At 38.2% G+C, this 27872-nt stretch overlaps 1 protein-coding gene across 1 annotated transcript in view; it reads left to right on the forward strand.

Annotated features, from left to right (window-relative positions):
• The window catches only part of UTRN (utrophin), a 463855-nt gene extending 436530 nt beyond the window's left edge, over window positions 1-27325 (forward strand). The window contains exons 66-74 of the mRNA XM_074333962.1: window positions 2959-2997; window positions 3224-3289; window positions 4380-4445; window positions 11113-11271; window positions 11644-11884; window positions 15114-15222; window positions 16519-16611; window positions 20855-20877; window positions 25308-27325. Coding sequence (XP_074190063.1) covers window positions 2959-2997; window positions 3224-3289; window positions 4380-4445; window positions 11113-11271; window positions 11644-11884; window positions 15114-15222; window positions 16519-16611; window positions 20855-20877; window positions 25308-25316 — 805 coding nt within the window. The 3' untranslated portion in view covers window positions 25317-27325. The remainder of the gene's footprint in view (window positions 1-2958; window positions 2998-3223; window positions 3290-4379; window positions 4446-11112; window positions 11272-11643; window positions 11885-15113; window positions 15223-16518; window positions 16612-20854; window positions 20878-25307) is intronic.
• Window positions 27326-27872: the final 547 nt, after the last annotated feature.

The following is a 27872-nucleotide window of genomic DNA, read 5'->3' on the forward strand; positions in this document are numbered from 1 at the left end:
GAGAATCAAGCTAAAATAGTATTAAAAGTAGTTTGAGAACTGTTACAGATTATTATTGGCTAAAACGATATGTTGGTTTTCCTAAAGATTAAAGAATCAAGGAAGACACCTTTCCCTGATGTTGGCTAAGGTGGAAATAGATGATTTGCATGGTTTTTTAAGTTCTTACTGTAGGAAGAACCACCTCATAGTAAGTGTAATTATGGTTTTGGGAGCACTAGACTGGGAGGAAGTGACAGCTAAACTGAGGCCTGAAAGATTAATAGAGCCAAACATTCAACGTTTGGTGTGGGGGAGGAGGAAAGGAAGAGTTTCAGGGCAAAGGAAACATTTTCAAAGATGTGAAGCCTAGATCATTTTGGAAACTGAGATAGGAAACTGGGAATAGTAGCAAGAAAGGGAGAGAGAAGCAACCAGATAATGAAGGGCCTTAGAAGCCATACTAAGGTGTTTGGAGTTTATCCTGAGAGCAGTAGGGAGACATTGCATTGAAGGTTTCTAAGTTAGAGCACATTGGGACCCCCACTTACCCTGCTCTGGGACGAACGGATAAGAAGGCAAAAGACTGAAAGCATAAGGAGCAGTCTGTTTAGAATCTAAAGCACTAAAAATGTCACTAAGCTTTTCAGAGCAACTCTGGGTTATATTTCATATAATATTAAGTATATTTAGTAAAGTCTGATTCCTTGCATATTAGTATGTGATATACCATCAGCCCCCATTCTGGAAAGCAAGGATAAGCTGCATTACCGTGTTTCCCCGAAAATAAGACCTAGCGGGACCATCAGCTCTAATGCGTCTTTTGGAGCAAAAATTAATATAAGACCCGGTCTTATTTTAATATAAAACTGGGTATAATGTAATATAATATAACATAATATAATATAATATGATAATATAATTAATATAATGTAATATAATACCGGGTCTTATATTAATTATTGCTCCAAAAGACATATTAGAGCTGATGGTCTGGCTAGGTCTTATTTTCGGGGAAACACGGTATTATGTCAAGGCGAACACACAGATTGATCTTATATTTACCCCTTTTAATCATCGATTCTACTGTACAGTGAGAGCATTGCCTTGTTTCTTCCTTCCAGAGTTCAATGAGAAAGCTTATCACTCTAAGGATTTTTTTCTTTTTTTTCCCTACAAATCAAAATACTTTGTAGTCAATGAAGCCTTAAGTTTAGTTTTTTTAATCTTTATTTCTTTTCTTAGAAATTTTCTCAATATATAAAAAACTTTCTTTTGAGAAACTTTTCAGTTCAGCTTTATGCATCTGCCATTCTTATCTTAGTTCAATGAATCACTTTTGTGCTAACTGAATGAACTTCACAAGAACCAGTCAAGCAGTTTTGCAAAGCTTTCCAAGTTCAATTAAGATTAAAAAAAACGATTAAAAAAAAAAAAAACTACGTGTTTTTCTTGTGTTTAAACTTCACGACAAATGTTATGATACGCTTGAATTTTAGAAATGATCTCTCAAGCAGTTACAATTTTTTGGAACGTATATAGCAAACCATTCACCTGACATTTAACATCCATATTTCAGAGTTAATGAAAAGTACTGATGTAAAAAGACAATTGAATAATACTTCATTGTTTTATTGTTATTGTATCTATTTTATATGTGGATAATTAAGTCTATTTACATAATAGATATTCTGATAAACATACACTGGATAAATACCTGTTTTTGAAAGTAGGTCCAGCGAGACTTAACTTTTCTATCCCAATAAAATGACCTTCCATCTCTTTTTAGTCTTTGCTATTCAGACATCAAGGTGTCTGAATAGCAGTAGGAGATAATGCCTCCTAGGATACTATCTCCTACTGCCTCCCAGTAGGAGATAATGAGATCATTAACTTTTTCATATGTATGTACGTATGTATGTATGTATGCATGTATGTATAATAGAAATAGGAGAATCAGATACAACTAAAATAATTTAAAGTTTCTTCTTTGTTTCAGTCAGGTGACTTTTGTAGGAGACTTTATTTAATTAAATAGGGAACTAATTTTCTTTATACTTTGAAATTTCCACATTGATCAGTAACCCCTTCCCCCCCCAAAAAAAAAAAGAAAAAAAAAAGGTTAGGGTTTGAGCCAGCTTTTTATTAGGATCAGTTGTTTTCGAAAGATTTTTCCTGGAGACTTGGCACTTTCTAGGCAGCGCTGTAATGTTGGAGGGTCCCCCAGAGCCAGGAGTAAGTAACACTGAATGATCAAGCTCCAGACTGACACCCTGATTCAAACAGAACTCGTCTCCTTTATGTTTCATAGATTGAACTTGTGAATAAAATTTTGTTTGAAGAAAGTGTGTCATGATCTAGAAAGTTGCTTTCAGTTTTATTGATAATGTGAACTTTTTGGTCGAGTGTAGGGGAGATACCTAGCTTGCGTCTTTTTTCAGTGCATCTGTGAGGTTGAGATACTTATTGTCCTCCTAGATTTGAAGGTTTTTACATTTAAAATTGGATAAAGAATCAGTTTGATTGCGACTTTGCTGTCGATACATAATATAGTCTTTGGTATTTAACTTTACCCTTCTGACCAAGTTTCTTCTCCAGGAAAAACAAAAATATGATTGCATCTCCTCTTAGTATATTATGGAATATTATCTTTAAAATTTTTCCATAATTTTGAGCTATGTTGGAACATTCTGTTTCTTTTCACTAAAACTATTTAAGGATGTGCTTGTTATCCTGTAAGAAATATCCTATAATATGTGTGAAAAGACCCCTGCAGGCACTTGAATATCGGCCTCTTCTCTAGAATAAACAGTGATTTCGGTTACTTTTGATTTCCCCATGGTGGAGCTCAGGGCAACCTAACGTAGCAGAGGAAGACGATTGAGAATGTTCCCCCACCCTCAGCCCCCACTGCTTTTGTCTTGACTTGCTCTAAAGTGTTTGTTCTGTGACTTTTGTTTCCCTCTCCCCTCTTTACAGTCCTATCACACTCATCAGTATGTGGCCAGAGCACTATGAGTGAGTATGTACAGCTCCCTGTGCACAGGAGGATGTTCTGATCAGTTTTATGAGCATGGGGATGATTACTAAACTCTCGTTCTAAAACAATAGTTCTGCGTCCCGGGTAACAATCCTAGTGGTGTCTTTGCATGGCAAATTCATTATTTAACTAAGCTAACATTTCTAAATGGAACGTCTATCAATATGTGGGTATAAAACTGTTTATTTGCTTTTTCCTTTATAGCCCTTCACAGTCTCCTCAGCTATTCCATGATGATACCCATTCAAGAATAGAACAGTATGCCACACGGTAAGAAACTTGGATAGGAGCCTTCTGTTCTACTGCCACCCAGAATGTATCTATTTTTATACTAATCTTATACCATTAATGTGCCTTGACCTAAGGGAATTCGTTTTGCAAGAGTTGTGATTCCATTACCTTTGGAATCTGGGCTCTCATCTTCCCATGTTGTAACTTGCACTTTACCAAACACCTGCTACACAGTCTATAAAGAGTATGAAGAGGAACGTAATAGCATGTGATTATTGAGCTCATGAGAATCCAAACACTGTACAAAGAGGAATTAGAAAACAATATAACTCGGTTTCCTTGAATGGAAGTAGGGATTGAAAGTGTTCGCAGGAGATGGTATATATATGAGTTACAATGTCTAATTAATGTATCCTAATGCTTTATTACAGGGGTTTGTTTTAGAGTCCCTCCAAAATATAGACTATAAACTGGTCTTGATGGTATGCAGAAACTTTCAGAAAAGAAGTATATACTAGGCATCCATGGTGCTAGTAACTAGCTATGCCTATAAACGTTAGTTCAAGTGTCATAAAAATAGTAACATTTGAACTGGGTCTTGGCCAAATACAACTTCTGGGAAAAGGCAGGCTTGGACTAATGGAAAAACACTCAAAGCATTGAGCTGGAAAAGAACGTGACTTGTCTGAAGAACTGCAGGTAGGCAAAGGGTCAGGGTTGAGGATCGGAGGGAGAGAAGGTGAAGTCCGATAATGAAAGACCTACTTGCTAAGGGGCTGGATTATGTCCTTAGGTAATGGGGAGTCATGGAGAGTCTTGCAACATGACAGGAACATAGATTTGTGTGACAGTGAAGATGGACATGAGGCTCTGGGAGATCAATTAAGAAGCTAGGTCAATTCGGAGGTCAATTATAACGTGGTATAAGACAAAGGCCTACAGGCCTTAACGCAGTGGTGATAGAAATGTAACTCAGCATTAGCTGTTGTTTTAATGTCACAATCCTGTTAGGAGATTTGGACCTTTCTGTGTTTTGTGTGAATTATCACAGTTGAAGAATGACTGAGGATGTACCTCTAGGTGACTGTGCTCCATGTGACCAATTACGTAACTTGTTTTCATTTTTCAGACTGGCCCAAATGGAAAGGACTAATGGGTCTTTCCTCACTGATAGCAGCTCTACCACAGGAAGTGTGTAAGTAAATCAGAAATTTGTGCTTTCTGGGAAGGCTAGTTCTTGTATTATGACTATCAGAAATAACCGTCACTGATTGTGGTTCTGGATTTTGATCCCAATCAAAATTGGTGAGTGTGGTTACAAAAATGTCTACATAAATTTTATGCTTTCAAGCCATGGTAGTAAAAGCTGGATATGTATACTTATTTAGTTTCATATAAGTTAATGAAAAGAATCCTGCATTTGGTAGCTAATCTGCTTCGGGAAAATCAGATTATTTATAAATAGAGATCTAGATATTCACTCCACTGGTCTTATATTTCTTGTTAGCAATGTAATTCCAGAGAATGACATTATTAAATCCTCATTCTTCTGTAAAAGCCTCATTCTTCTGCTCACATTTCCTCCATAACCCCTGCCATTTAATAACTGTGACCCACACACTCTTGGACATATGCTCCCCACACTTCATTGACTAGTGTTAACTCTTTTGCCAAGATTTGATTTTATTAGCAACTAAGAAAAGCCTAATTGACTTTAGAATACTTTTTAGAAACCTTTCTAGGCAGACATTTTATCTGACATTGTTGTATGTCATCTTGCTTTTGGAACTTTTCCTTCCACTATCCCACCTTGAAATTAACCTTTTAAATTCTGAATGTTGTCTAAAAGATTTCAGTATTGTCAAGTTTACTTGACTTACTCAGTTTCATTGTGTTTTAGATCCAGTGGGAATCTGTAAGGTGGCCAGGAAACTTGTAGAACATAGTACTTAGGTGTTTTGTACTAAAAAGGACCATGGAGAGAGCCAAGTTGAAATACCCTAGGTACTCTAATATAGAATTTCTCCCTGTTCATATTTTTAAAATATTTTTACTATCATTAATCTTATAAATAAATATTCTAAGGAGATTTTTCAATTTTACACTTCAAAGATTAGCACGTTAATACTTTACAGTGATACAGTAGTGATTTATACATTATTATTCATATACTATAAGTGTGGAACAATTCCCAAACCACAGATAATAGCATATTCATAATGCTTGTTTCATATTTAACCTACTAGTGTATATTTCATATAAAGTAGTTACAGCCTCCTAAATCAACGTAATTTCCACTAAGGTTGATAATAGCTAAAGAATTAAAAGTTCAAAATAATAATTGAAACCAAACTAATTTACACCAAATTTAAATTCTTTAAAATGTGTTTGTCATGCCTCATAAACAGAGCAAAGCTAATGCTCACATTTAATATATCCTATCTTCAAATTAAAATAAACACTATATTTAAATTTAACACTAATGTCTGAAAAAAAATAATCAGATGACTAACAGCTAAATACACTTCAATATACTACCATATCAATAGATGTATTAACTCATTCATCCATCTAACCAACATTTATTATATATCAACTGTGCAATGGTATACTGGAGTCAATTGTGAGAGCTGGTTATGAAATTTTCAAGAAGTTTTAAGCTATTTATTAAACAGAATCATTATTAAAAATTAGCTTATGTATACTTACATAGATTAGATTAAAATCAAATCAAAGATAATACTCAAAACTCATCACGCCCTAATTTACTTCATTTTATTATTATCTTTGTTCTTGGGGTAACTTACTCTATTTGTCAGGTGATGTGCGACTGACCATCTTTTCCCAACTCCACATTCAGTGAAGTCATTAGCTTAAGTTGGCCATATGAGAGTGTTTAAACCATACAAATTGAAAATGCTACAAATCAGGGTCTTTTCACTTATGTTTTAGAAAACCTGCTGTTAAACATTTACCATGCACCCGATATTGTAAAGGGCTACAGATATGGATAGTGTCTTCATGAACGTTACAGGCTGGAGGGCAGATAGATAAGGGCTTCTACAGGGCAAGAAGATGGTGATGGCATTTGTGATAGAATGAATATTAGCCCCCAAGAGAAGTCCACATCCTAATCCCTGCAATCTATGAATATGTCAGTTTATGTGGCCAAAGGGACTTTACACATGTGATTAAGTTAAGGATCTTAAAATGGGGAGATTATCCTGGATTATGTAGGTGGACCCAATGTCATCACAGGGATCCTTGTAAGATGGAGCAAAGTCAAAGTTAGAGGAGGAGATGTAACCATGGAAGCAGAGCACAGCTGTAGAGAGATTTGCAGATGTTACACTGCTGGCTTTGGCCATGGAGGAATGCAGGTGGTCTCTAGGTGCTAGAAAAAGCAAGGAAACACATTCTCCCTGATGTGTAAGATTAAATTAATTCAATAGTGTAAGTAGGTATAAACCACCAATGAGCAATTGTTTCCCAGTCACTGGTACATCAATATTTTCTTAATGAATATGGTAATAAATATTATCTTGATAATATTATTTGCTGGTTCTGGAAGTTCTTAGCTCATTCCCAGTTTGAATAACCATACTGGGGTTCTTGTTTTGTGCCCATGCAGGGATGCTTCTGGTCAGGTGACAATGCCAGCAAGGACTCTGAATCATTAAGCCCTACTCTGGACCTAAACTCCAGCAGTTTGACTTAGAATGGTCACCTTTCCTCCTTTAAATGTATAATGCTTACTTATTTAAATACTTCCATTTTAATAGGTACTACTAACTTAACAAGACGAATAAGTATTAGTACAACAACTATCTTTTCTTGTTGATTATTACATCCTTCGGGCTGATGGTACTCCTTGGGGTTTGTGAAGGAAGGGTCAGGAATTTAGCCTCACCATTTCTCTGGTTCTCCTACTGTGTTTCCCATAATAATTTAGCATCTGGGATCATACGGTGGAGGAAGACATGGGGGCTGCTCTTAACAGGAGGCGGTGCTGTTCCTGCTTTGCTTTCCGCTTATATCAAAGCTCGTCTGTGTCTTACAGGACCAATTATAGTAGCAGGCAGTATGCAACATACTCTCACTCTGGCCTGCCCCTGGAAATTCCCCAAAGTTCCAATGTTCACAGGGTCATGATACAATCCCAAGAGACAACAGATGACAGTTTTTAATACTTACCTAACTATATCGCCAGCTTCCGGTTGAGGGGTCAGTGTTCCTCAAGGCAGCCTTGGCTCTTCCTTTCCACTCTCAGGTCTGTCTTGAGGCAACCAACATCAAAACATTCGCAATTTTGATTATTGTGGGGAAAGATTAAAAACTAACTCAAAGTGCCTTGAGCAAAAAAATGGTATAAGTTAGCAAATTTCTGCAATACTTTTTGGAATTTTTCTCTTTTGAATTCTCCACCTTTCCCCAAGGCCCTCTTGAGTTGAGGTTGTTGTTGTTCTGAACTGGGCCATAAAAATGTTATTAGATTTCTCTTGAATAATAACAGTAATGATACAAAAGCAACCACCATCTCCTCTTTGATATAGAGCATCCTAAAAGCCAGACACTATTCTAAGCACTTTGCCCATCTGTGCTTATTTAATCCTCACAGAACTCTTTGCGATAACACTCTTGTTCTTGTTACCACCATTTTCCAGATGGATAAACTGAGGCTCTAAGAGGTTAGGAGCTGCCCAGGGAATCACAGTCAGTAAGTGGTAGCACTAGAATTCAGACCCAGGCAGCCCAGCTTCAGACACAAGTTCCTGACCACCCCTGACCACCCTACTGTCTCAGCTGCTGCAGGAAGTGATGGCTTCCAGGATGAGGGAATGGAGTGGGATCAGAGCATCTGATGATCCATCCTGTCCTCCTGGAGGTGATCCCTGTCCTTGCCCCACTTGCCCATTGTCCACTGACACCTCAGCTTCACAGTCTAGAGCTAACGAAGACTTTGTAACTCAACATCTGCCGGACCAATCTCTTGTACTTGGTTTGGGTGATCTCAGCCGTCGGTAATAACAAAAAGTCCTATGCTTTGAGGTCTGAATTCTCTCTAAGTTATCCAAGCCTCTTTAGTCATTTGTGTCTTCAGAAACAGTTTGAGCTTTTCTCTGTCCCTCAAATTGTGGAATCAATCCCCTGGCTCCTCAGAGCAGTTATCTTCTGTGAAGCTGGCGAGTTTGCTGTTGCACCTCCTGCATCATGGGCTGCTATCTCCCCAGCCTGGACATAAACCAATCTCACATCCTTTTACCCCACAGAGACCCAAATTCCAATACTCCCTTTTCCCTTGAATGTCTGCCTCTGGACAATTTAAACGGGCATTCATTTTAAGAATACGCATTTTCTTTGAAGAAGGAATTGAGCAACCATATCTGAAACAGAGCCAGGACCCGGGATAGTCCTGGGGAATCTCAGTGGCAGGAACTGAAGGACACCTAGGCCACTGCCATCAGAATGTTTCCTTCATCTGCCATCTGCTCTTGAGTAAAGAACAGAGTTTTATGTGAAAGGATGAAATTAGGAGACTGGAGTGGTTTGTACTGGCACTGTTGTTTGCTCATCTGAAGCCTGGAACAGAATAATCTTTTAAAGGAAGGAAAGTATTATTATTTTTATTTATGTCTTGCCTACTTTCAAAAGGTCATTGGATGAATCACTGTTCTTTTGTTATCCGGTATGTACTAATTTTGTAATCTAGATAGTATTTACTATGTATGACTTAAATATAGTATAATTATAGTCCATCTAATGGTATTTCGTTGGTGTAGATCTATATTTTTACGTTTTCTATTTTAGCACCAGACACACTATTGATGTTTAATGACCCTAATCTGGTACTTCATGTTTTGTCTGTATTTAAAGGATGTGCTCTTGGTTTTCACTATATATAGTTAAGAACTTGACTGTATCTATATTTACATTTAAATGTTTGGCCTAATAATCTGTGGAAAACATGTAAGACTAAAATTATAGCTTATATATAAATGGTTTCTTTTTGTAGAAACTGCCTTAATTCCCTTCCAACATACCTTAATGAAAGAATGTAATCATAGTGTTGATGATGATAATTATAATAATATGTTAAACCCTATCAGCTTCCCGAAAGAAATGAATCTATGTAAATGTTGACAACAAAATGCATCTCCAGTCTAATTTTGACAGATCTGTGTGTTTATCTGTTTCACTGATGTTTTTCTGAAGCCCTATCCAATAAATCCATAAATTCCAGGATTTGTTTACCAAAAGCCATCCAAACAGACCAGGTACAATCTGCTAAAGGTATTCTGTGGCAGGACTCTCCTGCCAGCGTTAGCCAGGAGGTCCGTAATGTGCACATTTATGAGGAGATCTGACTGGATCTCCTCATAAAAGAAGGAAGGGATGCAATGCCTGCTGGTAAGCGTTTCCTTCTTGTGAACGTATCCATCTTGTCTACTTTGTTATGCATCTGTTTCTGTCAGTCATTAGATTCAACCACATTACTGATATGTCTAGTTCATTAGACAAGCAGTTAGAAAAGTGGGGGAATCCAAGTGAATTAATTGTAGTTTTATGTTTTAATGAAGAATGATTGCTCCTAGAAATGACATGCTGATGATGTCAAGTAAAATATCTGTAGATGTTTTAAAAATATCTACAATTATAATTTGTGCTGAGTTATTTAAGTAAAAAAAGTATGAGGATTATATTCCCTATTTATGGGTTACAAAACTCTACGAAATGGCTTTCAATCAATTGCTAAAGACAGTGAGATCAGCTTAGGTCTAAGTCCATTCATTTGGGCTGCTATAACAAAATGCCATAGGCTGGGTGGCTTCTACACAACAAACATTTATTTTTCCCACAGTTGGAGGCTTGGAAGTCTAAGATCAGGGCTCCAGCAGATACGATGTCTGCTGAGAGCCCACTTCCTCGTTCATACATGGCCACCTTTCAGCTGTCTTTACACGGTAGAAGGGGAAAACTGGTCTCTTCACACCCTTATAAAGGCACTAATCTCATTCATGAGGGCTCCACCCTTATGACCTAATCACCTGCCAAAGGCCCCACCTCCAAATACAGTCCCCTGGTATTCTCAGGGGATTGGTTCCAGGACCCCCCCCCCCCCCTCGGATAGCACAACCCACAGGTGCTCAGGTGCTTCTTATAGAAATGATGTAGTATTTGCATGTGACCTGGATTTGCCTATAGACTATATAGCAGGATGTTCCTGCATATCACCTCATCCAAGTGAATTCAGTGTAGTGCTCAGCACATGGCAAATTCAAGTTTGCTCTTTAGATCTTTCTGGGATTATATATATATATATTTTTTTTTTTCTTTTTTTTTTTTTTTTTTCAATCCATGGTTGGTTGAATCTGTGGATGTGAAACCCATGGATATAAACAGCTGACTGACTGTACCATCACATTGGGGATTAAGTTCCAACATATGAATTTGGGAATTTGGGGGAGAAACAAACATTCAGTCTATAGCAGTTTATTTTTGATTAAGGGTCTTTTAATCGACTTGTTTGGCATTCAAGTATTGATTTTGCCTATAATATCTTTTCTAGTAGCTGTCTTCACATTGTACTTTATTTTATAACCTCCTCTGCTGAGTACAACATCTGTTCTGAGGTGTGTGAGATATACATATTAGACTAAGGCAAAGCACGAAATGTTGGTATGTGTAGCACACATACATTATTAGATAAATAGCTTCTCAGAGTTTTAAAGGGAGGTCATGGGGCCTCCCACTTTAAGGCAAATTTGGCCCAGCAGCCATCCTCATCATCACTGTTTCTACTTCCTCTATGTCCAAAGACTCCATGTCCAGATGTGAGCCTCTGTGTTCCCCTGTCTCCCCAGAGAGGACGAGCATGCCCTTATCCAGCAGTACTGCCAGACACTCGGCGGGGAGTCGCCGGTGAGCCAGCCCCAGAGTCCAGCTCAGATTCTGAAGTCGGTAGAAAGGGAAGAACGTGGAGAGCTGGAACGGATCATTGCGGACCTGGAAGAAGAACAAAGGTATGCCAGACCTGGGAGAAGATGATATGTTATCCTGGGAAAACTTGTCATGGGAAATTCTTTAATAATAGTTTTCACATGGCTTGTACCCATTTTCTTTCAAACTATCATCCAAGCGATCATGGTGGAGTCAGTTTTAGAGGGCATTACCAAGATGGGCTGCTGGCTTTACAGCTGCATTTGGGTTCTAACAGCTACAGATGCCTGTTAGAACAGTTGCTTAAAGCTACCCTTTTATTCATGCTTGCTGTTAAGAAATGGTTTTACCTGGGAGGAGGTACGTAGCATGAGCTACATGTGGAGCTCACAGACAAGTTGGGGTAGAAGACGATGCACACACTAGGAATTCCAGCTTTCGTTTTTCTGTATTAGAAATTTGCAGGTGGAATATGAGCAGCTAAAGGACCAGCACCTGAGAAGGGGGCTCCCTGTCGGTTTACCTCCGGACTCTGTTGTATCTCCTCATCACACGTCTGAGGATTCAGAACTTATAGCAGAAGCAAAACTCCTGAGGCAGCACAAAGGGCGGCTGGAGGCACGGATGCAGATTTTAGAAGATCACAATAAACAGCTGGAGTCTCAGCTCCACCGACTCCGACAGCTGCTGGAGCAGGTAGCGTGTACAGAACGTGGTGCCGGTCCTCTCCGTGCCACTCGTCCCAGCCCCGCTTGGTCCCAGCATCACTAGAGAGGTTCACTTTCAATTTCTCACCTCCACAGTTCATTTAGACTGGTGTAGAAATCCCTCTTCAAATGGAAGCATTAAATTCTCACTAGCATGGAAGAATGTGCTTGCTCAGCTTGAGATGGAATGTCCCACTCTTCTTTAACACTGAAATCTATCTCAGCTCTGAACAGTTTAGGGGAAAAGAGCCTATAAAATAGGCCTGCATAAATTAAATATAGGAAATATCTGTGAAGATAAAGGGATGTGACCTGAACTCTTCATTTTAAAGCCTTTCTTTCAATGAGCTGTTTTCAAGGAATTAAGTAACAGATGTTTATTAGTTCACTACTATTATTTCCTAACTTGTTGTATGACAGTTGCTTGCAAAATGTCTTGACAATAAGAAATACAATTTACAGTATGATGAATACATACATGTATGTAAAAAATTAATAATTCCTATTGTAATGATCTTATTTTTCATTTTTTCCTCCTTCCTTCTCTTCCTTGCTTGCCTCCCTTCTTTCTTCCTTCTTTTCTCTCTCTTTTCCTGCCTCCCTCCTTTTCATCTTTCTTCTATCTTTCTTTCTTAGTTCTGGTCAGAACAAATTAATTTTATAACTCATCAAAGGGTAATAGCCTGCAATTTTGAAAAACACCATTCTTTAGGATGTAAGTGTCTGCCTTTTTGATGCCTGCAGTCTTGTTAAGGACCATACAAGATAGTATATTATATGAGGTCGGACAATTAAGTTCGTGAACTCATCCTAGAAAAAGTGCTACACACCTCATTGCTGAATATCACTACGGTCACCTATGAAGTACTCTCCTTGGGAAGTTATGCACTGATGCCAGTGCCTAGTCCACCCTTCAAAGCAATTTTGGAACTCTTTTTCTGGAATGGCCATCAGAGCTGTCGTTGTATTACCCTTGATGTCCTGAATGTCATCAAAATGTATTCCTTTCAGTATTTCTTTTATCTTTGGGTAAAGAAAGAATTCATTGGGGCCAAATTGGCTGAGTAGGGAGGGTTTTCCAATACAGTTATTTGTTTACCAGCTAAAAATTCCCTCACTGACAGTGTCGTGTGAGCTGGTGCATTGTCATGATGCAAGAGCCATGAATTGTTGGTGAAAAGCTCAGCTCGTCTTTTTTCACGCAGCCTTTTCAGCACTTCCAAATAGTAGTAAGCTTGGTTAACTGTTTGTCCAGTTGGTACAAATGCATAATGAATAGTTCCTCTGATATCAAAAAAGGTTAGCAACATCATTGCAACAAGTTCGCGAACTCAATTGTCAGGCCTTGTATAACAAGATGGTGTCATACGTAAAAACAGCACACTGTAGAATTAAGTACTGGATTGCATCTAGCAGTTAAAGAATAGGAGTCATGTCACAGAACTAGTACAGAAGATGCCTTTACAGCAGATGCATATTGTATAGAATCCTAAAAATGGGCCTGGGACTTCTCTACCTTGAAGAACCCCTGACATCCAATATTTGTATTATCTTTTGCCTTTTTCTTTGGCCTTTGCAGTGTAGGGTGCCTTGACAGTGAATAGAAACGCCTTTCTCCAGAATGATTTATTGAATCAAAGGCAGAAACAAGTTCTCTCCAGTGATTTTCTCAGGTGTAGAAAACTGTATTTTCACAGTTGCTCTCGGTATTTTTTAACATGTTAAGCATCATTTAAAACAGTGTGATTTCGGCATTACTTACACAGTGAGCCACAAATTACCCCTCATATTTTAACCATCCACTTGTCTGTATACCTGTCACCGTTTCCAAATTTGTATGAGACTGTTTTGGGAATGGCATACTTCGGGACTTCCAAACTTCCATCATTAAAAGTAATAGTTCCCCGAGAATGACTCACTGCCTGGCTCTCCTCTCTCTAAAGTTCTGTGGAATGTCTGATTTTGACCTTGGAGCCAGTCACATCTTGACCTTGGAGCCAGTTGCATTGTTAGCATTGTGAATCTGAAGTTTCTGAATGGTGCCTGTGTAAGGGATGAATTTGCTCTTGAAAGCTCTTATTTAGAATATGGAGGGTTGGTGCATAGATAGAATCCTTACAGAAGGCAGCCACACTGGAAAACCTCATTTTCCATAGCCTGTTGATGTTCTGCAGAGAGCTAAATGCTCTTCTGCTCACCTTACTCCCCGCCCCACCCCAAACACACACCCTCTCCATCCCATCAGACAGAGCTGCCTAATGGATCATGTGCCGACAGAATTGCATAGTAATCCTTTTAGAGATAGCTGATACCTGAATAGCTCTGTATATCCCAGACTGTAGAGCTCTTATCTCCTTAATGACAGCATGATGCCAGAAGAAGATAAATAATTCAACTCTGAAAGAAAAAACTGGCAAAACTACCAGGCTTCAACTAATATAGATTTAATGAAAAAAGCAGCATCAAAAACTTTGTCACTTCTGCATTCCCTCTGCAATGGATCACACTTTCTAATTTAAGCATGTGCTTGTCTGATACATCCATCACCATTTCAAAGCTATGTGTGAGAGTACATTGACCACGTGGTTGTAGGTGTCAGATTCTGTTCTAATTGCTTTAGAAATACTAATTGATCACCACCTCAAAAAACCCTGTGACACAGTACTGATATTACCATTCCCAGTTTATAAATAGAGTCTGAGGCTCAAAAGTTTAAAAATTTGCTCAGAATTACACAGCTTCTGAGTGACAAAGTTTGAGTTCAAGCATCTGAATCCAAAATTATACTCTTGACATTACTATTAAGTATTGATTTAAATTTAAAGATGAGCTGATTTTGAAATTGAATCAATTTACTGTATGATAAGCAGTGCTCATTTTTTAAAAATGAATGTTTCTAAATTTACTTGTTTGACAGGCAAATAATAGAAAGAACAACTGAGGGATGAAACTGACATTGATACATAAATCTTGTAATATAACCAAGTGAGTTCTTCAGTGTGCCCAGACTGAAAGGGAAGGGCCACTTGGTGCTCAGGGGAAGTTCTAGTGAGTTCATCCAACTGATGCTAAAATGTGTTTGAAAGTGTCTAAGGGTAAAGAACTCTGCATGATTTAATTTTCCGTGGTGGGGGAGGAGAAGTTAGAAATGGAAATGGTTTCCTTAATAATCATTTGAGTCTATTCTCTGCCCTAACCTCTGAATGTAATTCTTCCAGCCTGAATCTGATTCCCGAATCAATGGAGTCTCCCCCTGGGCTTCCCCTCAGCGGTCTGCACTGAGCCACTCCCTGGATCCAGACCCCAGTGCACAGTTGCACCAAGCAGGTCAGTGTCCCCAAGACTTCGCTATACCCTCACGCTCTCTGGGCTTTGCCATTTGTTTGTTTTTCATTTTAAATAACATTCTTACACATGGGTGCTTTAGGGCACAATGGAGGTTTGTTTTCTCTTTGGTCTCAGATGAATACAAAGCCATTTTAACAATACAAAAAAAAAAAAGCATTTTAGAATAATAGCTGTAATAAATGTCCATATATAGTGTGTAGTAGTGGATTGAATTTTGGTGAAAGATGAAAAAAGTGTTCTTTCCTTTTGGGATGAGCAACTGTTTAAATTCTTTGCTTTAGTAATGATTAATTAGTTAATTATTTTTTTTTAGTAGATTTTCTGTCTCTAAAATTTCACATTTGTACAAATTGAGAATACAATGCTAAAGAATATTATACCAAACATGGTTTTCTCTGCTCAGGTCTCGGAACTCAGTATTCTGCTTTCTCCATCTCAGTCTCTGTAGACATTGCCATCTCCTTGCCCCCCAATCTGAAGCAGAGGTCCCATCCAGTGTGTCATTGATCTCAAAGGGAAACTGTCACTGCTGCTAAGAGGGACTCTGTCAACCAAGATTCTGGAATGACATTTCCTTATTGATAAAATCCAAGTTTTCCTGAGGACCACAAACTTGAACCAAATTAATTTGTTTCTGGGATATCTTTTCCTACATGAATCAGTAGAAAACCTAAAACATTAACATTATTATTATTATTTTTTATTATTAAATTTATTGGGGTGACAATTGTTAGTAAAATTACATAGATTTCAGGTGTACATTATTTTAATTAAAAAAAATAAGAGAATTATTTTGCTACTGATTATAGACTAAAGAGCATGAAAGTATAAAGTCTCTTATAAGATACCTCTAGTTTTGTGGTAGCATAAGCAAGCTTATGCTGAAGTCTCCAAAGAGAAGGAAGGAAAACGAAATTGGTACAATATTTTTCTCATATGAGAAAATCGTTGCAATGCAAAATAATTAAATTCCAACTAATAAATTGAAACAAATATGGCTACATTACATATTTTTCACTCATGAGTTTTCCTCTGGCATATGGATTCTTTCTACAGAAATATCTAGTACATTTTATTTGTATATAAAGTTATACTACCAACAAATTAATACAAAAATGGTTTTGGTATTTTCCCCCTAAAATTGTCCTTTTTTACTAGAACAATTTGCACCTTGGTGTTTAGAGGCCAGATCTAGCATTTTCTCCTGAAGATGGATTTTGGTGGAAGGTCGCACATTAATTTCAGGATGTCTGTTCTTTTTATCTGCTGTCCAAGCGTCAGAGGACCTGCTGGCTCCCCCTCACGACACCAGCACTGACCTCACAGAGGTTATGGAGCAGATCAACAGCTCGTTTCCATCTTGCTGCCGTGAGTACGAACGGTCCTGACACCACCACTAGCCTTTTCCTTCCATTTCTTTTTTCCGGCGTGGGGCCCTTTGTCTTCTTAGGTAAGATAACAAACACCAATATTAGAAACAGGATTGAGTATTATTTGGAACCAAATCAAACATTCTATATGTCGACAAAGCAAAGGAAGCTCAACTTCGATACCATCACATCCCTCGGGTGCAGTGACAATGCAATTGTGTTCTCTGAGACTTTTCTGTCTGCGTTATGAGTGATAACGTGAAGGCAAATAAAATAAATCTGGTTTTAAGATGAAATTATCCTCTTCAGTGCAAGCTATAGGGAGGAATGTGTATTACTTCAAAAAACGTTAGTGGCATGCCAACATGGTATGAAAATAGCCTTTTCTAATATAATTCCCTTTCTTTAGACATTGATCTCTCATGTCATCAGATGCAGGTACAGAAACGGATTATTTTTAGATATTCCTCTTTTTCCCCCCTTCTGATTTCTTTTCTTATGGAATGAAATAGTCACTGTATAAAGGCCAAACCATTTAAAGCATCACAGATCATGACCCTGAAATTTCCATATGAACAACCAAGAGCCAGAAAGTAATCAAATAAAAACAGTTCAATTCCCAGAGGAAATTATTAATGATTCTTACTTATTGATTGATTTTCTTCCAAACATTTTGTCTTTAGCATCTTGCCACCTTGCAGTTTCTGCTGAGCTCCCAACAAAACACTTCTGCTGGTTCACACAGAAACAGTTGACTTGTATATGCATACATACTACTTCATGCCATGATTATATTTTAAATGATCTTTTAAAGAAAAATGTATAATTTTTAGGGTGATTTCCTCACAAATTGATTTTTAAATCTAGGCAGCCACTAAGATAATATTTTAGTATATATATATATATATATATATATATATATATATATTATCATATGTTTGTAATATATATAGATAAACAGCTTCTGATCTTACCCTTTTCCATCTTCTCAGAAAATACCATCCTAAATGAGGAAAAAGACATTATCAGGAGTGGAGATAAATAACATATACTGACTTCATTAAAAAAGTATTCTTCAATTTATGCTACTCTGCAGTTTCCAAAATTCCATCATTAGCAGAAAATGGAAACAGCTATTTGAAATACAGTCTTCTCTGAATTTTTAGAAGTATTTGCCTAAGGGACATATTACACTTTCCACAAGCACATAAATATGTTACATTTGGGAATGTGTCATTTTCCGGGTTATTATTTGTAATTCTATGTCTCAAAATTTACTAAATCATATTTACTATATATCAGCCCCCACAAAAAGCATGTGCTAGCATATGTACACATACACACACACACACACACACACACACACACACACACACACACACACACACGTTTAGCCCTGTAGAGACTTACAGGAACATAAGTCCGTAGGCTATCAGGTTACAGCTTATTTTCTAGGCTCTGTAACAGCCATAAAATATAAGCAGATTAAATCTTTTATATTAATTATTCTTCAAGGTTGAATTCTGGCCCCATGTTCTCATAGTCTTAAGTGTGTCCATCCTCAAATATTTATAATATGTATAGTTTTCTGTAGATGAACATTATGCGTCATGTGTTTTTTTGAAGTGCTCAAGTATATTCCATGTAAGAAATGATGATCAGTGTATTTTAGAATCTTTTGAAATTAGGTCTTATTGTTTTTGGTTTCTGCTATTAGTTTGGGTTTAGTTTGCTCTTCTTGGTATTTATAGTATATATATTCCTTTAATACCATAAAAATCTCCAAGATAGGGATCGCTTTCCATAAAAGAACTTAATTGACTTATTTGTAAACTTTATACATATTTTTTAAATTCTGCCTAAAGTTATTATACCTTTTAAAAATTGGTACAGAATAGAAATGAGCCCCTGACATGGACTTGGTGTCCGATACATGTTTCTGAATTAAATGAATGACAACATTTTCCCACTTGGGTGGTTTAGTGGTTGAGGTTTCCCCAGATAGCACTCAGAAGATTCTGTAGGATTCACTTGCTTTGTTGCCCTTTTTAAGTTGCTCAGCTAGCAAATATTTTAATAAGCCTTCAAATTCCCAAAGCTTACTGACCCCCTTTGGAAAATTATCCTAAGCAAATCGGCTTTGCACCCTCCGATGCCAAGCCAATCTCCCGAGCCCTTATAACTAATGAGCACTTTAAAATTACTTCTCACCAGCAAACAATGAATTGATCTGCATGTTAATCTTGACTTTTGATCCATTGTGGATTAAAAATTAGCATGGTCACAAGTGATTTTCTACTTCTAGCAACCTTGGAATTAAAGTGAACCTGTATTCATAAACCCTAATTGCATGAATTGTCTACTTAAACATGGCTTCTTTTTTTTTTTCAGTGTATCTATATATTGTCATACATCATACTTTAGAATTCCTGTCTTAAATATATACCCCAGTTGGTCCTGATAGCATCCTTGAATTATGGTCTTTTAAAGTCTCCTCTTAATTATTTATGTTGAATTTCAGAGCAAAGACTCAGGTACTTCCAACTTTTCCTGGCAAGGAGTTAATGAAGGAAGTGTAATTGTGTTGCCTATTGACCAATGTACATACTAAAATTTCCACTGACTGCTGGACATTTTTTTAGTGTAAAGTCTTTTGTCAGTTTTTTCATTTATGTCATCTAAATATATGGGATACTAGTAGTAAGCCCAGTATTTTTCGCTGATAGACCAAAAAATACTTCTAAAATTATTTTTTATCTACAGGCATATTTTCACTGTGAATTGCCTATGTTGTTTAAACTTAAGTGGCATTCATAAAAACTCAAAACCTACTGAAATGAAATGATTTCCTGATTTCTTTTTTTTTATGTGAACACATTTCAAAGTTTTTATTTAGCTCTTAATTAAAGAAGGAACCAATAAGGTGACTTCTTTTAAAAGTATGATTTGTTCAAGGGAGTACCCATAGCCTTTTATTTGATAAAAAGCCCTAGGGTTAAAAATGTTGGTTTTGAACAAAATAGATCAGATTTCTGTTTGGATTTGGCTATTTGTTACTCAGAAGAGAAGCGTAACTCTACCTGTGTTGTACTTACTGCTAGTGCTCTCCCTTGGGTGTAGCTCACGTTTGGGCTCCACTCTTTTTCTTCCTAGTGTAACTTCCCTATCCAGTAGGACTCGGCTGGTGTTAGCCTGATTCTTCCCCCACCTACTACTGGGGCTCACCCTCTCTCTCCAGGCATCATAGGAAGGTTGCCCTTCTTGCTTGCTCTTTTTTCCTCACAAAGCCACTGGCACCCACTGTGTGGTCACACATATCTTGTTTTTTCTTAAGCACAGGAAGATGAGAGAGGGCAGGTGTGCAACATGCCAGGTGATTAGGGACAATTCTTATTTGACCCAGAACAGATATTACCATTATTGGAGGGGCGGAGCTCCCCCTCCTCCCTAGGGTCAAGTATGAGAGGATGTAATTCGGAGATTTCCCAGTGAAAGGGAGAGATGAAAAAACAGAGGCCTTAGAGAAAAGTTTTGCTAGTGGCTGCCCTCCTAGAGCCCATCAGAGCAGCTACGCTGTCTCGTGCCCTCTGTAACCAGGGAGGAATTGAGCTGCAAATTAGATGCAAAGGCAAATTAGAGTTTATATTCTAACTTCTCTGAGGCTCTTAGCTGGAGCCATCTAAAGCTCAAGTATTAGCCCAAGTTCCTAGAACACTGTCAAGGATTAGGCCGGCCCTTTCCTTGATGCGAGCACAGTGCCATCATCTTTCTAGCCGTTGGGGCAAGGCTGAGCCAAGGACGGCAGAAATGAAAGACCCATGCACTTTCATTCCCTTAATGACTTCTTGGTCAAAATTTGTACTATTCCGCAAAATACACAGAATTTGCTCTGTTCTGATATATAAACCAAATACATGGCAATAATTCAGTGGGAAATTTTGAGAATTTTCTTTTTTTACAAAACTAAGTACTCACTGAATGCTTTATTGTATACTTATTTGAGACAGCCAGCATGTGTTTTGCATATTTTGGTGGAATTTTTGTATCTTAAAAGTAGTTGGGATATGAGAAATTAGGAAAACTAGCCGTTGTTAAAGCATTTAGGCAAAACAAAACAAAAACAAACACTGTTTCTTATTTTCTTATTAGCATTCATTTAACATGCTGGGAATGATGTGAGAGGGGGAACCAGCCAAGCAACAGTACCACCTTCAATTGATTTCTTTTGTTTTCTCTTTCAGCAAATCTCCCCAGCAGGCCACAGGTAAGAGATCATGGGTTTGTTAACAAAAATTCCAAAAAAATTAAAAGAGAGTTTTATTCGTATATGATTTGCAAATCAGGGACGTAGCCCTCAGTATGGAGCCAAGACATGTTCCAAAATGGAGGGCATAGGGCAAGATTTTTAAAGGCAAACATTGCAAGGAGCTGATGATCAAAGAGATGCATTGCTAGGGAAAGCTAGATGACAAGCGTACATCATTCGTTTTCAGATTGGTGGGAGCAGCTGGACTTTGAACAGTTGGCCGACTTAGTGGGCAAGCAAGTGGGGCTGTGAGATGAGAACAATGGTTAACGTATGCTTAGCCATTTGTCAGCATCCTAGTTCTTGTCTAGGTTTGTAGAACAAAAGCTTTTGGGATACTTACCAACACCACAAAGTGACTGCTCATTTTTCAGGCAGTTTCCAGGTCCCAGGAGCAAAGTCATCCCCTGTAAGCAACCCCAGAGTTCAAACTGCAAAATCCCAATGTTGGGCCAGATATTATGATATTAAAGTTCCTTGAAGTCCTCAGGTTGATTGGCTCAGGTATTGCTGATTACAACCTACCGTGTTTCCCCGAAAATAAGACCTAACCGGAAAATAAGCCCTAGCCTGACTTTACACAATGACATCCCCTGAACCCAAGCCCTAATGCATCTTTTGGAACAAAAATTAATATAAGACCTGGTCTTATTTTCGGGGAAACATGGTAGAGAAGGCAGATTAGCCACCATCCATTTTAGTGCTACTTTATTTCCCTTGTGAAAATTAAACTTGGTTGATTCTTAATGTTAGTTGATTCTGTACACCAAAGGTTTGTCAGTCGGAGGAGGGGGAACCCCTCCCAAGCCCGTTCTTCCTGTTCTGCCCCAAATACCCAGTGCTTGATCCTTTGTGTTACATCAGCTTTTGAACAACCTCATATGTTCCTTGGAAAGTTAGCCTGGATAAATTTGGCTGGCCACTGTTCTCCCAGATACCTACCTAAGGTAGCTACCACAGAACATTGACTTAAAAACACTGACTGGAGCGGTTCACAAAGGTGGTTCTGTTACTTTGAGAGGGGAAAAGTCTTGATTTTTCATTTCAAAATTTGCTGAGAACTGTTGGCAGCCACAGCCTTATGCCTTTCAGTGTTTTCCTTATCCAATACTCCTCATAATAATGTGCCACAAAACCACTGATCTTTGGAGAAAGTTTTCTTCCATGAACCTATTTATTAATCTTTCTGATTGTGTTCTTGTCTTATTGACAAGAGGGGCCGAGATCTTAATGAGACACCTAGACTGTCTGAGTTTGTCTTTAGTAAATGCAGGAAAGACACGGGAACATAAAGTAGATACGTGGATGTGGTATAAGAGCACATGAGACAGAAGGACCTCACTCGAGAGGGCAAAAGTTATCTTCTGGTTGCTTCTGTTGTCCTAGTGAACCGGAAGCCAGGGCTTCAGCAACGAGTGAGGACAGGAGGAGGTATCATAGGTGTGAGGAGACATAAGAGGATGTGCTGTAGCTGCTCAGAGAACAGAGAACACCTGGTCTCTGGAACAGAGTGTTACTGACTGCCAGGCAGCATCCAAGGCCACCAATTAAGGTGCCTATTTGTGAATTTAACATGAGGCACCATGGTCTGCGGGGCTGTGTGTTGCCTTCCAGCTACATTCAAGTTCATGAGCACAGGCATCAGAGTAGGCCGAGGATTGCGGTTTAACCAAAGTTGAGATCTTGGTTTGGCCAAGAGAGTACAACAATTCAAGGGAAGAATCAAAGAAGTGATGATAATGATTGAACCAGGCGTCTAGTGAGTTGGTAGGGAGTAAAATGAAGACGCCTTAGGTGTGGAGACAGCAAAAAAAGCTGGGAGAACCAATTGCAGTATCAGAGGATAGATGAAGTTGCACCCTCGTGGAAGTAAGCTGGAAAGGTAGAGGTGGGTGTCAGAAGGCAGGATCATTGAAACTGAAATGTTGGAGGGGCTACAGGTATTGGCAATGGTCCATATTTAAGACTTTGAGTGAGTGGCTGAGAAGGTCATTGGAGGAGAAGAGCTCAAGGAACTGAAAGGTCAGAGTATTAGAAGAATCATCTGTATGGATGTTGAAATCATTAAGATTTAAGAATAGCTTCAAACATGACGGCAATGAGCCATTTGTCCTTCAAGAAGTAAGGGAACATGACCCCAGGGGTCAGAAGGTGACTGCATAGTGGGTGGTATAATCTGTTGGCATGACATTCAAGGGTGTTTTTAAGGATGAGAGAGAAAAAATGCCCTGAGAAACACAAGGAGGACCTAAGAAGGACTTATCCAATCTATGAGAAGTGTGGGAAATGAAAAAACACTCATATATGTGTGTGAGGGTAATGAGGGAGCTTGTGTCTTCAGGGGAGATCCAGGTATTGAATAGAGCAAGCAAGTGAAAGATGCGTTTAGAGAAGAGTTTGAGAATATGGGTTTTAATGGTGATGGACCATGTGGTGTAGAGGGCACACGGGAAGGGTTTCAAGAACTAGGGAGGACGAGACATGGGAACAGAATAAGGGATATGCAGATCTCTGTATGGAACAGAGCACATGAGATGAAAGGTGACCAGTCGTCTGGAGCATTTCATGGTGGCCCACGATCATACAAGGATAAAGAACATGATGAGATGAGTGGTGATGGTCCCAAGGTAGGGGCAAGGCCATGAGTGAGGGGGTCAGGAAGGGGACAGGGAAACCTTCTTTTAGATCCTCAAATACTTTATAATAAATATGTTGAAAGTGATCTCAGAAAACTTCTCCTTCTACTTTGTTTTTAGATTTTAAGAAATTGAGTTGAAAAATGTTCCTGGTTTTTGCAGCTATTTAGTGCAGCAAATATTTCCCTCATTCCAGGAGGACCCTTTCCTCCTTTTTACCTTCTCTCCACATTCCTTTCTTTTCCCCTGCAACATTTGCTCCTAGTTCCCCTCACTTTCCAAACCTTGGAAATTCAGGAAAAATTGTATGTTTTCACCTGGATAGTTGTGTTAATATTTACATTGTGTTGACTTCAATTTTTAGCATTCTGACAGCTAAAATGAGAATTATTGTGCCCTGCTTAGTAGACATTTATGAAACTTTAATACAGAGGGGTAATAAAGTACATAGAAATAATTGGAAAAAAACCTTTTAGTCTTTATTTCAACATGAATCGGCACCAAAGTTTTAGTTAGTATGTATTAGGTTGGTACAAAAGTAATTGCTGTTTTTGTCATTATTTTCAACCTTTTAATCTGCAATTACTATTGCACCAACCTAATAACATGTTCCTTTCCCTGGTAGAAGGAATTCCTCTCCTTCTCTGTTCTCAACGTACTTGGAACTTACTGCAGCTGGCACTTACCTCCTATTAGAGTTGAATGTGAGTGCACTGCTGAGGTGTTTTTCTCACCCACCTCCCTGTGAGGGTCTTGCCTTGGTACCCAGGAGCCCCACATGTCCGAGTGGGTGAACCATCAGTGTTCACTAACATTTTGCTCCCTCTGACATGGCCGTGAAATGTTCAAAATATAGAAGCAAGTTTCTGAAGAGTCCAAATTTTAATAGTAATGGAGAATAAGCTCTAGGTGAGAGTCAAGTGAGTCTGTGGCTTCTGGCACAGCTGGGAGGAGAAGGGCCCCTTGGGCAGCTTTCTTAGACACTTGAGGAACACAGTTCCAGAGACCATTAGGGCTTTGCCCTAAAGTCCTCCATCAGATAAGGGCAAGTAGAAAAGTGTCTTTTCTGCATGTTACTGAAAGGCCTCTTGTGATTTAGGAGGCATGGCCCCAGTTTCGGATTATTTCTTTTAAAGGTAATTTTAAAAAAATAATTCCAACTTCAAAATACTTTTAAAAAGCTACCTATTAGACCTTTCCTTCAAAAGGTTGAAGCCACTCCCCTGAGGGTGGCCCAGATTTATGTCTTCTCTTGTATTGGTCTTGTATTGGCCCCGAGCCTTTGATGGGCGCCACTGCACACCAGTAGACTCAGTTTCCCTCTTGCGTTACTCTTGTCTGGACCCCAGTTTGGGACTCAGACTTAGAATTGTCAAGGGCACTCCCTCTGCAGGAGACCTCTAACAGCCCTCCGGGGAGAGATGGGGTGCTTGCACCAGCCTACTTCACTCACCATTAGTACCTTGAGCAAGGAAAAGCCAAGTCCCCTCAATTTTAACTTGATTTCTAGCCAGGGCAAGAGATCGGTCTTCCATACTTCGTCTTTATCGGCTGTGGTGGTAACAAACTAGGTGACTTCAGGATGAGAGGAAAGGACCTCATCCAAGGAGCCAAGGGTCCCCTTTGAACACAGCAAAATAGAATTTGACTAGTTCTGAAAGAAGCACTTTTATTTCCTGGAAGAGTTGACAGATCTCTGCTACCTGTAATGGTTAATGTCAGTGTTGTTCTGACTGTTTTCCCTTCCCGCAGGCAATGTGAAGTATTCATCTAGCCAAGCAACGTTTCCTGACTTACACCATTGCCCTTTCCAGCAAATGCCAGTTCCAAGCTCCATTTAATCAGAAGCTCCATGGCTCCTTGAAACATGCTATTGAGTGCTGACTGTGGGTTCTACGGAAGGAGTAAAACACTGACTATCCAAAGAGAAAAGGATATTTTGTTTTTATAATAACCATATATTATTGTTTTCTTCTTCCCTTTCTATGCAACTGTAAATTGATGAACAGAATGGTATTTGGAAATGATAATACATTTGTCACTGATTTGTATACTGTATACAGCATTGGGAAAGTGGGTGGGGGCTTTCTAATACGATACCTTCTTTTTAATAACCGTGACAGAAATTGTATAAGAATTAGAAGACAATGTTACATTTTTACATTCCTTCGTATTAGCCTTGTACAATAACTTCCTTTATTTCTTCAGCTCTTTCACCATTATGTTTTGGTTATTTATAATTCATCAGCCACATGACCAAATAGATTTCCTATATTTGTTTTCATGATTTGGCCAAATTAATAAGTTCATATATTTCAGTCAGTTATATGTGTATGTATTAGGCTACGGCTCTGTGTATACTGTTTAACTTTATTTGCCATCATACACTTACTTCTTTAGCGACCACTTGGATAGCTACAATCAAAATCCTGTGGGCCTAACTGGCATTTCTACTGGGAGTTTTTTCCCTGCATTTTATTTCCCTGCTCTTTATAAATGCTCTTGATTTCTTTATTTATTTCATGTCCCAATTTATATCACAGAAGAGGCTTAAAGCAGGATTACAGTAATCTCAAAGATCATGTTACCAAAGGCTGCCCATTTAAGCATACTTTCATTTTGGCATAGAAACAACCCCTTGGTACAACATTTCCTAGTTCCCAGGTCTTCATTTTCATCATTAATTACACAGCAGAACTTGACCTAATTGTAATACCAGAACACATTGTTGCCTTCAGTTCCCTTTGAAGAGAATTTTATTGTTGTTTATATATATATATTAAGCCCTTTATAATTCTTGAAACTTCCAGTTATTTTCTTTCTGAAAGCAGACACAAATTTAATGCATGTCTCATTTTACCTTTTGGGTAAATTAACAGATGTTTTCTTAGCCTTCCTGTGGTCTATACATTTGGGAAGGATGTTTATCAAAAGCCTATGTCACTGCTTCTTCAGAAGAATGAAATTCATGCTTAGATGGTCATACCCTGCCTATACTTTGAGTGCTTTCAGTTAGGCATTTGGTGCAGCTTCTGATTTAGCATTTAATTGATTCGTTTTAAACATGTTATATAATTACCAGATGTAGAGAAACCAAAAAAAGTTAAAATAATATGTTTTGATTAAAGCATATGTGCTTTTAAAACATCAGGACATTTTAACTTTGGGTTCTCTTTAACTGGGCTCTGGCCAGAAGGAGGCTTAAAGTTAGAAATTCCTATTCTTTTAGAATAGGTTGGGTGGGTTGGGGGGGCAAGGGTGTCTATTTGCAGCATAGATATTTTGAGAAGAAGAAAATTGTTTTATACAAGAGGAAAGCCATGACCACCTTTCTACCTCAAATCCATCTTCATCCATCGTGTTGGAAATAGCTTTATGCCGCTACAGTCTGTAAAATCTAGAGCTTTTATCAGGCCACATCATACCCAAGAAAATTACCTATTTAAAGAAAAAATGTTCCCTGAATTCTGAACTACAAGTTGTAGATTTGGTGTCTTCTTTGTTCTTACTTTGAAAAATTATGTATTTCTTTTCCTGCCTGTAATTGTGTGCAACACGTCCTCTATCTGCTATTAAGGAAAAGCTACATGAAACACTACATTGTAACCTTCTATGTAATAATAAATTAAAAGAAATATATTGCAGTAACAACAAGGGGAAATAAGTATGTAGTTCTTTTGAAATATGTGGTAAAGAACTAATCATAGACTATCATCTAATCTGGTTACATGTTGTATTTTTCATCCTGAATAAAATTAATTTTGACACAAGATGACTTTGATATTCTTCAGCTGTGTTCATTGATAGACTCCGAGCTTTGAATGTACATCTATGAAAATAAAATATAAAGAGAACGTGTATCCTGATAAATCTACATATTTTTCTGCATTTTCTCTCATACACACTAATAGATTCTGTCATTTGCTCTAATTCTCTCTCTCTCTCTCTCTCTCTCTCTCTCTCTCTCTCTCTCTCTCTGTCTCTCTCTCTCTCTCACGCACACACACACACTGTGTTCCTCTCTTCTCTCTTATATGTATAATTCTCAATTTCCTTTACAGATGGAAGACTTTATTGGTAGGGAAAAAATAACGTTGGATATTGAAAACTTGTACGTGAAGCCTCTTGATCTTTTGTTTTGATAACAGGTGCTACTGGTATGTAGTCGATTACCCTTTCAAATCTTTTAGCCTTATGCTCTTAACTAATGTGCTGTTTATATGTGCACTGGATTTTAACCACTCCAGTAGTTAAGTTTAATCCATCTCTGAGGCCATCCCATGGGAAATAGTGTTGAGAATCATGTTACTTGATTAT

The sequence above is a fragment of the Rhinolophus sinicus genome, linkage group LG05, assembly GCF_036562045.2.
Source record: "Rhinolophus sinicus isolate RSC01 linkage group LG05, ASM3656204v1, whole genome shotgun sequence".
Classification (NCBI taxonomy): domain Eukaryota; kingdom Metazoa; phylum Chordata; class Mammalia; order Chiroptera; family Rhinolophidae; genus Rhinolophus; species Rhinolophus sinicus.